The 15,671-nt window shown below is 46.4% G+C and overlaps 1 protein-coding gene across 1 annotated transcript; it reads left to right on the forward strand.

Annotated features, from left to right (window-relative positions):
- The first annotated feature begins 12,516 nt into the window (after positions 1-12,516).
- Positions 12,517-13,652, forward strand: LOC128271496 (endocuticle structural glycoprotein SgAbd-2-like). Its single transcript, XM_053009058.1, has 4 exons — positions 12,517-12,649; positions 12,747-13,001; positions 13,150-13,390; positions 13,462-13,652. The coding sequence occupies exons 1-4, from the start codon at positions 12,629-12,631 to the stop codon at positions 13,650-13,652; spliced, it is 708 nt and encodes a 235-aa protein (XP_052865018.1). The 5' UTR covers positions 12,517-12,628.
- Positions 13,653-15,671: the final 2,019 nt, after the last annotated feature.

A 15,671-nucleotide genomic window follows, 5' to 3' on the forward strand; every position in this document is an offset into this window, starting at 1 on the left:
TGGTGGTTTTCGACCATCGACGCAGATCTAGAAAATTTGAGCAAAAGAGCATGAATATCTCTATCCAATTTCCATACATCTGTGCGTGTGCTGATGGTGGATAGACAGCAGACATGTGTGCGTGTGTTGATGTTATGAAATCGATGTTAAATAGTCATGAAACCGTAGCGAGTGGACGCTCCACAGATCGCAACGACAAATCGCTACGATAAATCGGTGTGATAAATCGTAGCGATATATCGTAGCGTGTGGACCGGGCTTAACATCTATCATCTGTCATTACATCCCATTCGGACAAAGAGTTTGGCCCTACAGCACTCTAGCAACCAACCGATGAGCAGTATCGGCCTGCACCAGATACAAAGTGTAATTCTCTGTTGTTTTCTGTAACGTTGTATTTTTACGTTGGCGTGGTTTGCACTACAACTTCCCAGTTCAATTAATCAGCGATTCAATTACAGCACCGCTCGTTGTTCTCCTTGAGTATCGCGTCAAACGGTTGCACCGCTTAAGCTGAGCAGACCTAACCCCGATTAAACCGGATGTTTACGAGCGTCTGCATTCTTTTCTGAGCCTGCGGCGCGAATCGAACCACGTCATCCGCCGCTCGGGAGGTTACTACTGCATTAAAAGAACCCTCCCAGATCAGATAGCGTTTCCCACGCACAACCGAGATGGCACCCAGTTTGTGTGCTACAAAGTAGTAACTCATCCTTCTGTTTTCGACATTTAAGTCATCGCTGAACGGAGCCGAGTCGTTTTCCGCTGGAAAGTGCATTCGCGTGAAGCGTGCCCATCGAGAGCCCGAGAGGTCAATCGATTCGTGGCGGAGCGTCGAGCAGCATCGCCGGTACAGGCCGGTCTAGCTGGTGAAGCTATCGTAATTTAAATTAATAGCCAAATCTGCCCAGCAGCTTCGTTTGGGAGAAAAGGTTGTAATTGAAGTTTATCAGGTTCCCAGGGGGGGGGGCGTTAAACGAATCTTCGCGTGAACTCCACCACCATACACAATTCGTGGTAATCTGCGTGACTAGCGCCAAACACAAATCGCCATTCGTAAAAATTAATATCAGACTAATGAAATTTAATGGTATTAATCGAAGGTGCACGCCGACCACATCACGCTAACCCGTTCGCCCACGGGGCGCCCGGGGTGTTCTAGCACGTCGAAGGAGTTGCGAGACAGTTACAAATGAGCTGGGGGTGCATTTTAATGACCTATCCATCATTTCGGGGCTGTCGCACAATATCTGGTCGCAGTCCAAAAATTGAAACAATATTCAGGATCAAACTGGGCTGATAGTGGTTAAAGGCGAGCGAAGGCTTACTTATTTGGTTGTACTCAGCGCACTCAGTGTTAATGTGACGCCACCCAACATCCCATCAACGCGTTCGGATAGTTTCGTGATGAGAGGTGCACAAGAAATCTAATACGACCCGGTTTGCGGTGCCCTTAGGGTAGGTGCTATTTACACGACTCTCCACGATGAGTGTAGTTCCGCCTCTCGCGCACTCACCTCATCGCACCCTTGCGTACCCTATTTTCTGATTGCAAAAAGAGCATATTTTGCTTCGGCGTAATTGATTGCCGTCGTATGCTAATCATCTGCCGATCGAGTCGCTTCGATCGGCCAATCGGCAAGGGCGCCATTTTTTTCATACGCTTCCACAGAACGCCACACAAATCTTCCTCCTTCTTCGCGGGCGGCACTACACGTTGCACAAAAGTTGCTCGGGGCGTGAACGTTAGTTGAGCAAGCGAACCGAAAGACCCCCGTTCCTTAAAGGGGGTGCGCAGCCAACAGATTAGGTGCGCAACCGGTGCATCCAGCGCTGGCCACATGCTTCGAAATGCAATCCTCTTTTCACAGTGAACGCGTAGATGGACACAATCGGACAGCTCGCCAGTCGCAGTCACCTCCGCTCACGGTTACTATTTGAAAGGGGCGCCGTTGAGCGCGCGCTCTAAATCGTGCGGATCAGCATAAAATGCTTCTTTTGATTGATTCAATTTAATTCTTGAAATCTTGATCACATGGTGCCCGATGCGTGGAGTTCAAGCATAAAATCATCAGTTAGCTGACCAGTCCCGGCGATTCTTCTAATTCACACTCGAAGATTGCCCGGCAAAAGCGCGTTGCATGTAAATGAACATAATAATTCTAGCCACTTGTCAATCGGTCGGCAAATGAGCGGAATTCGCATGGGGGAATGTTGATTTTAAATAGGCCGACTGGCCATCCATCATCCAGCGGAGGATTTAAGCCACCACGCAGGCCACCTGCGCTACCGAACCGAGAACCGACTCCATCTAAGGACGGAACGTGTCGTACGGCTTACTCCGGGCTAGGTGTGAATTCGAGTTTGGTTCGGATTTAATGCATCACCGGCGCGCCGAGAGGTGGTGACGGTTCCCGTTAGATTAATGCAAAAGGCCGAATTAGCGGTTTTCATTCCATCGCCAAAGTTTGAGTGAGTTCTGGGTGGGCTTTCATCGCTCACCAACAGCGTTAAAGCGTTTTATGTAAGGCAAACAAAAATAAAATGATGGTACTAGGTTGTTCAATAAGTTCGTTGCCTCCAGAAGAAAAACACCATTTTTATGGTTTGAAATACACTTTATTATTCAGTATGGACTCTCTGAGCATCAATACACTTGTTCCAAGGAGACCGCAATTGATAATTTCCATCCCTGAAGTGAGAATCTGAAAGGGCTTCAAAATACGCCTTCGCAGCTGTTATGACGTCATTATTTGAGGGAAAACGCTTTTCATGCATGATTTTTTTTGGGTCTAAAAACAAATGGAAGTCACTAGGGCCAAATCTGATGAATAGGGTGGATACTCTAACAATGCGGACTTTAATTCGTGGATTTTTGCCATTTTCAAAATGCTCTTGTGACACGGTGCATTGCCCTGATAAAGGACGATGTTTTTCTTCTGCAAACCGGGTCTTTTCAACAAATTTTCACTTTCAGTTGCTCTAAAATGTTACAAGAATAATATAAATTTATTGTTTTATCAGTTTGCAAGTAATCCGCTAACAAAATTCCATGCACATCCCACAAAACTGATGCTAACATCTTTTAAGGCAGTTTCTGGACGAACTCGTTTCGGAACCGAAGAAAAAGATTCACACCACTCCTCAGCATCTTGTTTTGATTCAAGATCATGGTGATAGGCTCAAGTCTCATCCCTACTGATAATTCAATGTACAAAATCCATTTTATCCTATCGAAAATGCTTTAAATGTTGTCAAGAAAGATGCATTCGAATGGCTTTTTAGCGAATGCAGTACCAATTTTGCAAACAACTTTCTGAAACCCAATATTTCAGTCAAAATATTTGTTATACTGCTCAATGAGATGGCTAGGCCTTAGACTAAATCTCTTTCGGTGATTCGACGATTTTACAATACGATATGCAGTATTTTTTACGATTTCAGGTGTTGTGTCTGCTTTTTTACGTTTTTGACATGGATCGTCTTGAAGGCTAGTACGGCCAAGTTTAAACTCAAAACCCCCCTATTTAACCCCCTAAGTAAAGGTGAAGAGTCCTTATACACTTTCAACATTCGTTCAGAATCTTCCTTTGCTTTTAAACCTTTCAAAACTAAAAAATAAATCACTGCACGATACTTGATTTTTACCATTGTACAGAAAATACTATGACATGTCGATACTAAATGGCTTGTAAAAAAATTAAGTGACCGATTGAAATAAAACTTCACTTACGTTCACATGAAGAGTGCACCAACATAACAAAACAAAATTAAGCTCGTAGTAGCGCCCTCTGTTAGTGAGGCTCCGAATTTAATGAGCAACCTAGTAAATTAAACATTTCAAATACTTCTTTTCACCAAGATTGACACAACGGCCCAACGACAGGTCCCATGCGTCACTCTGGGCTGAAGAGCCCCAGCAAGAACCGAACGGGAAAGAAGCTAGAATAACGATCCGCCTTATTAATGATGTCGTTCAGAGCGTCGTTCATGAATGGTACATTGTCGGGGCGGGCGCACACAGTTTACGAGATTACAAATTATTGGTTTATTATTCCACCGGCAACCGTTAAATGTCAGTCAATTTTACGCGCTCCGTGCGCCAAGGCACGGAATGTGGCACGCTTTTGCTGGGATGGGCACGGACACCGCACACGGCCAACCAGCCGCTCGACTGACGCTGTCCGAGGGAGGATCCGGCCGCGATGCAAAATATTTAACGTTGCGTCATCCGGTACCCCGGGGACCGGTATTGGCTTCACCAGCGATTGCACTTGGCCGCCCGGTCGGTCGATAGAGTAATTTTCTTCCAACCCTGGCGTCTGTTGCAAGCCAGCCGTTGGGAAATGATGATTTTCCACCCCGGTTCGGGCGAAATATTATGATCAGCCGATGACCACTACCACCCATCGAAGGATCGTCTAATCAAACGATCAATCGGATGCGCCAACGATCGAACTTGATCTTGAGCACGGTTATCTTGCACATCGTTGTAAATGGCGTGTTATGGGCTGCCAACAATCATGACGGTCGTGTGAACATGTGGCTTTCGTAACCCGACCCGACCCCGAACCGGTTGGTTCGAAGTTCGGTGGCGTGTCGTATAAAAGTCAAACGCTGGACAATAAATTCACTTGAAAAGTGTACTAATTAAAGCAACTACTCGTCACCTTCCGCAGCCCTGCGCACTAGCTGCGCGGGATGTGAAGGGGACACACTGCGTGAGCGGTCAGGCAAGGAAAATTAATGTGCGCGCAACGTGTTTTGTAGGACGCATCTCGCGATCTGCGCCGTCGTGGGACCAAATGTCGCGGGGCACGATAAAGACAGACGAGAGCACGTCAAATGGCAGTCAGCCATGTGACGGTAGCATACAAGCTACCAAGCCTTGGTTGGCCAGGTCCACCGAATGTAGTTTCCTGTCCTGTGGTGACTCGTAAGTCATCGTCGACAACAATTGGCTCTATGTTTTAACTGTAAAGGTTTCCCAAAATGATCAAAATCGTAGCACTATTAAAAACACATTAGAACGCAATAGGCCACCTTCGGTCGTCCGGTCGGCGATCTCCGATAGGCGGCCGATGCTTAATGTCGCCCACTGGGTCCATTTACGCACCCGATCGTCCGCACACCGCTGTCGGAGTGACCTTGTCGGAAGAGGCGTGCGAAAATTTCACGCAATCAGACGAACTCCGCCATTTGCAACAATTTCCATAAACATCGGTAAACTGCTGTGGCTGCAGAAAAAAAAATTCCAAATGTCGCCAGCTAATTGCCAGGCAGAGGTTCTACGGCAGCAACAGCTCCTTCGTCCATTCTGAGAGGTCCGTTCGGCCTGTCGATTGAAATGTCAAGTGAAGCAACTTTTCCGGATTGACGTTGGCCGCCAGCAATGGAGCTTCTCTGCCTACCTGTTCGTTCTGTACCCTTTCGGGGGGCGGTTCTTAATACGGTTTTGGGTAATTCTTTCCTCCCGAGAACCCGCGATCGGTTGTGGTTTCTTTGGGAAGGGTTACCGTTTCTTTTTGGTAAATATTTTATTCCAATTCAAGCCGAGCGAGGGAAACTAGACGAGCGACAGACGCCCGGATCACAACCCGATCATTAGCCGGTGTTTGTAATCGAGCTAGTCGCATCTGTCACTCAATTCGATCCTCGGGCAATAGAGCGTCCGGTACGCCACGGAAAGTTCAGCAACGTCAGTACAATGCGCATGATTTATGACCGATATTACCGCGGTGTTTGGGAACGCTTCGGTCACGGCGCATACGTTCCGCGTCCACGGTTCGGATTGTTCCGGGGATGAAAAATCGTACTGGCCGCCGTAGAATTTTGCCGCGCGCGCGTATGATGGCGAGAGCACGCGGCTCTTACTTTCCATCGATCCAATAAATCAGGGGCCGAAGGATTGGGATTACCGCTGGCGGCTGGCAATCATGCAATAAAACTGGTGCAAAATTGCATAAGTGTGACGCGCGCACGCCTCTGGCGATTCTTCGACTGAACGGAGTGTGACCGACTAGAGTCATGGGTTGAAGCATGTGAGCAAGGTTTCTTATTTGATGCTTATGAGCTTCTCGGGGTTCAAATGTTCCCAATTGAAACGGATGATACGGTGAAATTAGAATGGCAGTTCACGTGGTTGATGGTGGTTTGTTGTTAATATGGTTGTGTATATCAAGGATAACCTTCTGCAAGGACGTATACAGTTTATATTTATTTTATTAATTGTTTATTTCTTTTTTTCGTGTTAAGTTAACAGATCACAAAGCCTAGTGACCCAGGCCTAGAAACCATTAGAACATCCTAAGACTATTCGGTAGACATGTTCAAAAGAGACAAATAGCCAAACTAATGAGAAGCATGGGAAACGTAACCAAATTATGCCAAAATACAACTCACAGGAGAAAAAAGCCAAATAAAGTTATACCGTTTTTGTACTTTCGTATTGTTAAAGTTTTCATATTAAAGTACCAACGATGTCATAGATTTTGGACAAATATACTTTAATTCGGTACATTTTTTAGTTTTTGTTTGATGAAAGTGAAAATGCAAGCCAGGCCGTTGAAATTGTTAATAGTGTTTTACAGTGCCGATACTCTAACAGCTTATTACGTTCAGGGATTTTTGATGTTAAAAATGTACCTTGCACAGGCAGGTCCTTCGTCGGAAATGTTGATAAAACCACAGAAATAATCGAAGCTGATCGGCATATTACTAGTCGTAGCATGGACCAGGAGTCAAAGATCGACCATAAAACAGTTTTTAATCATTTGTGCAAAGCTGGATTCAAAGAGATGCTTGATGTTTGAGTCACACTACAACACATGCTGGATCGAATTTTCATCTGCGAAACCTTACATAATGAATTCGACCCATTCACATACGACAATATTGTGCGAAAATGATCGTGGTCAAAACGTGGTGAATCAGCTTCAACTAATAACTTAAAAAAAGACTAATGTCCAGGAAGGTGCTATTCTGTAATTGGTAGAACTTGAAAGTTATCATTTATTATGAGTTGCTTTCGTTTGGTCAAACACCATATTCAGATCTCTATTGTATAGAACTGAAGCTAGCGAATCGCCAGAAATTGTCCAGAATTGGCCAGGATAAGAACTGTTGTGTTCAGGGCATTGCATTGCAAAACTCTCTCACAAGTCATAAGAAATTAAGGTCTAGAGAAGAGGAAGAGAAACATCTTGAATAATGTTTTGAATTTCTCGCAAAAATGAAGAACATTGATGATTCATGAAATCTTTGTGGAACCTCAGAAATATTCCAATAAAGATGACAACCCGTAAGAAACCGAGCTACAAACCAATCGATCGATCGATTTAAACGTTTGCCACATCTTCAAACAACTATTCTACCATCGCGATTGTGTTCGCCTACACCTCGCTGCTGAATAGAGTAATTTTATTATACCAGAAGTCGTTTCACACTTTGCGAAGCTCCGATGCTGTCTGACCGCTGCCGTTTCCAGTAGAAGGTGGGCCACGATAAACCACAACGTGATGTTCGCAAAACACTATCCAGGTCTGATGTTCTACGTAACATCTCGAACGGCTCAACAACTGGATCATAACACTTAACCCCGCTGACTTCGAAAGGCAAAAGCTTTTATGTGAGGGCATTCGGCAGATGCAGTAGAGCCTTCGTCGAGCCTTTTGCCAGCGGCACGGGTGTCGAAAATATAGCTTTCAGAAATATCACGAGGCAACACATTAAACTGCAGCGGAAAACTTTGTTGCATAGTGCACAGCTACCGATCGCTGGCAACACTGAGTTCAGACCATATCTTTCATTGTAAGTTACCGCAAGCCTTTAATTGAAATTACGTTTAAACTCAATGTTTTTCCTTCTTTAGGTCGTTTGATCCGCAATAAAATGCCTAGGGCATTAAAAGAACTTATGCACCCAATGGCATGTGATTAGCCTATTTATCCCAAATACCTGTTTTAGCTGTACAACAACAGCATGTTATTTCCTAAAAGGTAAGTTGATTATCATTCCAAATTACGCCACCGCTGATGATAACTGATCTCGTTATTTTGCTGAAGTACTAAACAACGGAGGGTGTTGCGGATTGCATTCAGCATCCAGAAAGAACACATTCAGTCTACAATTAACGGTGAACCCTTTCAAGTACCTGCAAATCTGTTGATGGTGATCGCACATTTGGCAATATTGAAGAGAGCATCCCGTATGGCTCATTTTGTTTCACAAATGACCTATAATAAATTAGTTACTATCGTGCCCGTTCGATCTGCGTCTAATTTGGTAGCAGCAGCCCCCACGAAACACGATACGAATACTACACCCATCCTTACACCAGAAACTCTATTCATTCGCACCGCATTTCGGCGACTTGTCTGGGATGTTCCCTTGTTCAAAAGAAGCGCCATTCAACCAACGAAGCGTGAGAAACGATTCCTCCTTTTTCCTGTTTGGTAAACCCTGCATTCTCGTAGCCCACCGAACGGGCTCAGAATGCGATTACTTTTGGTTTCGTTGTAACCATAACTCATCTCCCAAGCGCCGAGTGCTCACCCATTGCAGCCATTGCAGGTCCTGCAAATTTATGTTGTGCATTATCTTTGCCATCTTACATCCTCCAGGTATGATATTTGAGAATGATATTTTTGAACCATCCCGGCATGAAAGTACCCAAGAATGTAGCCCTAAGAATGACCTATGGATGGCTGTTTGGATTGGGGGCTGGTTTGCTGGCTCAGCTCAGTGATTGCGCGCCGAAGCTTGCCGAGCTACAATTTGTCATTTAATTTGGAAGATAAACGGGGACGGGACGTTCGGCAACACCGTGACACGAGCATGGTGATGACGATGATGATAGGGAGAGCGCACTGAGTGGCAATGATGATGTATTAAGGCACGATCGATTTTATTAAAGTGCTCACGAGGTGAGCGGGTGCCGCTCGGCTAATGGCGCAACGCTGAGTATGTTGCCCATGTACGGAAGACGAACAGGGAGTGTACGGAATTCGACCTCCCGTCCCGCTAGTTCAAGTACTGCCGATGACAAATTAATTTTCGCACCTTATCGATCAAATGTCATCAAGCTTTGCGATTGCGCCGTGATGTTTGGGCGTACCGAGAATCGCACCTACGGCGAATAATTATTGAGCCTTCCGGCACTTGTATTAGTTAGACTAAGATGAACGAATACAGCCTGCCTTTTCGACAGAAAATACTTCGATAAGGTAGTCGAATCCCCAATCAAATTAATATGTGACATTTCCAACCGTTTTGGAGACGATGATGACATCGGAGCACATAACCAAATAATCTTCCCAATCAAGATGAATCCCAGCACTCAGCATCCCCAAACTGTTGCAGGAGATGACTTTTTCTATGCACTTGACCTTCATTGTTACGCACCTTTCTAACACCTTTCGTTCGGTGAACTTTACATTCACTGTAAACGCCACGCGCACAATGGAACCAGTTGATTATGATGTTCCCGCAGCATAGTGGCCCGCCAGATACGGATTTTGATTTATGCAGCCGGTATTCCACTTTGCTTCACCTTATGTTCCTCGACCAAGCGGCCAAGGGTCTTCGGGTTGGTGCACGCTGAACCTCGAAGAAGACTCCACCGAACGTAATTGAAAGAATCTTCAGACGGCAGACGGTGCCCGGGGGCTGATGACCTTTTCCTGGCATGTTTTATATGCCAAAATTTTGTAACAACTACAACGGGCCGGTCGGTTGGTTGACATTGAACCCAGAAACACCGGCCATCGTTCACGCTGGGAGGGTTGGGATCCGATCCAACAGAAATATCGCCGCGATCACATTTATGCCATGCAAAACAAAGACTTCGGCACCCTTTCGACATTGATCTATGCACGGTGGGACACGGTGATAGAATGGCGCCCCGTGGGCGATTCGTGTTCACTAAATTACGTCGGTACCGGGGTAGCAATAACTCAGCACTCGGGCCGGAGTGATGATTACCGCGCAGAACGAGTAATTGATAGCTATTACGGTATTTTTCCTTTCCAGAAGCTACGTTTTTGATTGTTTGTTTAAGCGATACTTTGCTAATTCCGTACTGACAAATGGCCAAGCATTGAAGCAAGCCACTACAATGTTAGGGCGAAGCAGTCGTGAAACGCGATACTGTATCTACTTGTAGCTTCTGTCGTTTGTCTTGCATTATCAATTGCTTTTGCTTTCATTTACAGAGTCGTTACCTTTAAAATAATCCCTACTCTATGCAGTAATCTATGTCTTCGTTTGTTCCCATTTTTGAAACGGTCCGAAAAGTTCCCTCTAGGAATAGCCTTCAACACATTCTTGGTTTCGACCCCTATCTGATATAGCGAATAGCCAGAAGTCCCATGGAAATTGTGTCAAAATGATCACGAAAATGTAATGCGGTGTGATGAAGCATTGTCTCTCCACAAATTTGGTCTGAATAAATTATTCTGAATAAATGATTTACATAAATATTTAATCACTCGTCCTGTGATATTTGAGTGAATCAGAATGTCTAGAATGGGCTTTGAACGTACGGAAACTTAAGGTCTTTCTGGCAACATTGTCAGTTTCGGGCGCGCTGTATAAAACCATATCTGGTACAGCCGATCTAGAAAACCCAGATCCATCCTTGATCGTCACGCTGTCAGTTTCGGGGTCGAAATCTACGATCCGACCCTACAGCGATTTCCCTACACACCGTACCCTTTCCGATGCACGAACCTTTTATGATGGGTACATATTTTTGCTTCTCCGGCCAAATCTGAGCATATCTTCTCCACCTTACCCGTGCCACCCGGCAGTACTCCTCGTTCAAATTGAAGGCTACAAAGTAAAGTCAATCCCGCGTAGGTGCCAGTATGAACCGCCACGATCCACGGCGGGGTGGCCTTTCGGACCTCCTGAAATCGATACTGTTCGCAGGCGTGGCGTCACAGTAACCCACATTTATCTACGACACCACCACCGAAGATCTGCATCCCTTGGGCCGCGCCAGAAACAATGCCGAGGTTCGGTTCGCGCGCGGTTGTTCTTCGCAATCACGCAACCGTCCACCGGAGACACATTTGGAGACGGGCAGGGTATTCTTGAGTCGCCCCAAGAGATGATGAGTGATGGAAGTCGGTTTTTGCTGACGGATGCTTACCCGGCGGCCCGGTGGCTTCTGTCCCGGGGACTTCTGCCCCGGGGACCGAGACCGCAAAACCTTGGACCAGCTGATTCAGCAATCGGCGCCGGAGCTGTGGCGCGGTGCGCTCAATGCAAACGCAATGAACCGGTGAAGACGAACGGCTTTGTTGCCGTGGATGGGTGGATGGGCCGCTTCTCCCTTTTTTGTGCCCCAGCCTTTCTTCATCGGCCAGCCGGCCAGCGGTGGGGAAGGGATTCCTGGCGGACACCTTACGCTCGATCGAAACTCATGAAGCGCGCGACTGAGATGGTGTCTGGGAGGGTGTTATGTTGCGGTGGTGGTGTAGGTGCGTTCGGTTTGGACCTCAAGAATTGCGTGTGTTGTCGGGCGGGGAACGGCTGTTTTTCGTAAACGGTTTTAGGCACTTTTTTCGAATCCCTACCAAGCCATGCCATGCGGCTCTGGACAGTGCGTTTCAAATAAAAGTTCCGCGGGGCAGTGAAGCATCAAGCATCAAGAAAGATTGTCCAAAAAACACAACATTACAGCAAGCAACAGAGATGTACATTGTCTTTCTGTTGTAGGCCAAGACCGATCGGTGGTTCTAATTGCCGGATAAGAAGAACAATCTCTAATCACGACAGAGGCGCCGCAAAAGAGGTAGACCATTTTAGGTGAAAAGGACGAATTGGTTCGAGTAGAGTAACAATCAATTTAAATGACCGAAAAGATATACTATTAAAACATGGGAAGTGTCAGCTTAGAAAACAAAGATGAATGTATTTTGCACGGCACTGTTCGCACCAAACAAGGTGCAAATTTATTAATCTCATCTTCAGAAGAAACCCCCGTGGCTTCGAACCATCTCCTAATGACGTTCATACGTACGACATAACGATGCGCCCCACCACCCAGTTCTATGCTGCCGTTGGACGATTTTGGTAATCTACCATTTCGCTCTCCCTCTCGGTTGGGCCTAGGCCACCATCTTTCGACCCCCCGCTCGAACCATTCTGATTGTTCTCACATACTCCACCCGCCTCTGTCCCTCTGCCTCAACCCCAACCGGTGGTTCTACTCGCCGTCTACTCGTGCGGCTTCACGCGGGCCTCCATTGTGATTAGTGAACCGCATTTTCGTGTAATGTTTCTTTTCCCATCTCTTGTTTGTTTGTCGCGCTTTTTTTGTGAGTGTCCCAGCACACGGCACACGCGTCGCCAGGCTGTGGAGGATGGAGCATAATTCGTATAAATAAAATAGCCGAAGGCAGCACCGGCGATAGTTCGCCAGCGGCGTTCGAGTAGTGAAGATTATCGATCCATCTGCCTCCGAAATATCAAAACGAACGATGACAGGTGGTGCTTGGTGATCGGTTTCAAGCAACAGCAAACATTCGGCACAACCCATTCGGAGTGTAGTTTTGTTAATTTGTTGATTAGAAACGCGTTAGGTGTAGCTTCTTGTTGACACATCCTGTAGAGCGCAGCGAAAATGGCATCATTCACAATCACGGTAAAAAGTGTTGAGCAGTTCTCTTGGGACGATCCTCGTTGGATATTCTACTTGCTGACATTGCGCTCCGTGTACTACTATTTTTGCGTCCCGCTAGGTTTCGCTGATACTCGCGGTGCTCGCCTGTGTCTCAGCGCAGTCCCAGAACCAATATTCGTCGAACAACTACAATCGAAATGCGGCCAACTTTAACCGAAACGCTGCAGCCGGACAACGACTGGCGAACCAGCAGCAGCAGCAGCAACAGCAGCACCAGTCTCAGCAGCATTTCCAACGCCAGGCGCAAGCCCTTCGAGCGCCCCTTCTGCCGCCGCCCAATCCCAACCAGTTTAGCCAAAGGCTCCAGGTACGGGTTAGAAGATAGTGTAAATTGATTTATGACCGAAATTGGAAGCAACCCAACTGTGGAACAGCTCACTCCGATCCTCCGAATCCGTAACGGACTTGTGGAGATTCGTTAATTTCTTTTACCATTCGGGTTAACCCATATTTTTCCGCAGCAACCCTTCGCGAACCCGATCCGACCGTTCGTGCCCATCACGTCCTACAGCAACGACGTGTCGTACGACGGATCGTACTCTTATGCGTACACGACGGGCGACGGCCAACAGCAGCAGGCCCAAGGGTACCTGAAAAACGCTGGCCTCAAGGACCTCGAGGCCCAATCGGTGCAGGGTTCCTACTCTTACACCTCGCCCGAAGGACAGCTCATCACGGTGACCTACATAGCGGATGAGAACGGTAAGCCAATGGCAGCCATCATGAGACGGCCCACCCGACTCACATTCGAGCCCCTTTTCTACCTTCCGCAGGGTTCCGTGCCGAAGGAGCTCACCTGCCGACGCCGCCACCAATCCCGGAGGCAATCCAGAAGTCGCTCGCCCTTATCGCCCAAACGCAGCCAGTTTCGGCGCAGTTTAACGCCGCCTACAACCAGCCCCGCTTCCAGACTGGCCACCAGCTGCCCACAGGTGCCGGTCAAAATTACAACCGATTCGGCTAGCGCCCCGGATGCTGTGGCCCGCTGTTTCCGCCCAACCCAGCTGTTTCGTCATCATCGGCCATCCACCAGAAGCATGCCCTAATCCAAAGACTAAACAGCAGGTAAACCACCGACGAAGGGGGATGGAGGGAGTTCCCCAACCCTTGGGCCCTTGCATTGCACCAACCGACGCGCCTCGGAAGGATGACACTGCGAAACAATAGAGCGATTCCAGCGAGCGCGAGCCTCCAAACAACAGACGCCCGGCAACATATGCATCCGGCAACTCTCCGTCTCAGCGTGACGTGTTCCGTCCGCCATTCACAGACGGCACACGTTTTATGCAATCCAACCTCCAACCCGGGCCTCCGGTCCGCAAACCCGCGCCGGTGCAATCGATCCATTCAGTCCAAGTCCAAGTCGATGCATTCGCGCGATACGGCCAATCGTACGGGTTGTAAATCTCTTTTCACTGTCACACCTCACACCACCCCCTCCGCCAACGCCCGGCCACCGGCCGTCTCATGGGATCGGTTCGCTAAAATGTGCAATTAATATGCAAATTGATTTCGATCGCGGGCCGAAACATTCCGAAACAATGTAAACTGTTTGTTTTCGTGATTGATAGCGTCGGCACCGGGCCCGGGCCGGGTTATGCTTTTGTTTATGTCGCTCCAACGACTTGACAGATCGTAATTGCGATTCATTAGCCGATAGACTTCGATACGTGTGCGCAAGCGACGAACCTGCCCAGACTGCCACCGAGTGCGCCTGGTGTGTGTGTGTGCGTTTTCGTATCTTTCCATTTTCAGCTTCAACTACAACGAGTCAGACCGCACCCGAAACGAGCACTTCGTGATGAAAGAACGCTGCGGAACAGCAAATGACGAGCCAAACTTATCAACGCCAATCTAATGTACCGAACATTCGTGGGCTTTCTCAACGATTTTTTTTGTATATAGATGTAGAATTTATATTTTTATCATTTTCGCGAGTAAATTGATTGCAAATAAAGAACCATAGTTCTTGGAACAGATATTCTCGTGTTGTGGCTTAATTCGAGTGGTGAAGTTAAGTGTTTCCCCTTTAGTTCCGACTTCTGTACGAGTTTTTCAGTAATATAATCTTCGCTTCTTCATCGATAGCATAAAATGTTTTGCGGGAAACTATCGACTCATTCAACGTTTTGAAACCTTACTATTACAAATTTGCAGCAAAAACGGTAGACGAACTCTTTTGTTCCTGCAACTCATTTTCTTTAAATTGAATTCTAAAGTAAGATTTGGCAATATCCCATTTTACTACTTAATAAACAATTTCGCACGTTCCTAAATATTGAAATGATTTTATTTTCATGACTTCTTAGAAAGGGTTAATTTGTGTTACTGGTTAATTTTTGTACTCGTCTATGTTTCCCTTTAAATATCGGTTACCGTTTCGCCAATTGTCTTTAGTATTAGTTCTAGTTCTAAGTTATTTATTTGTTCATTCTTAGCAAGTCAACGTCAACGGGCAAGTTGACACATACATATAAACTTAAAAAATTTAAAATTAAACTTAAAACTTAAGATTAAGCCTGACATATCAAAACACGATCAGAGGGACAAATAGTGAGAGCAATCATGCATTATGTAATGAACAACAAAAAAGTGCGCTTCAAAAGGAAAAGAAATAAATACTATTTTTGCACTGGTTTACGGACATGTTGAAGTTCATTATCGGTGATGCACCGTTATAAGCTCTAGCGATGTTGTTATGTAGGTCAATCCGAGAGGAAAAATAATTTGAGAAGACATCCAACTCATGTGTGGCACGTCTACGAATGACGGGTGCATAAATGTTGACATTCGCGATCAGGATGGGAGAACTAATTTTAGCCATTAAGAGTTTGAACATAAAGAGAGCACAAGATGTCAAACGCCTATGATTAAGAGGACGAATACCAAGCAAAAGACATCGTACATTGTAACAAGGAAGATTATTGAAAGAGTACCAACCCGTCCTGGCTAAGGCAACTCTTGTAAATCTTCTCTGCACAGA

This window comes from Anopheles cruzii, chromosome 3, assembly GCF_943734635.1.
Source record: "Anopheles cruzii chromosome 3, idAnoCruzAS_RS32_06, whole genome shotgun sequence".
Lineage (NCBI taxonomy): Eukaryota > Metazoa > Arthropoda > Insecta > Diptera > Culicidae > Anopheles > Anopheles cruzii.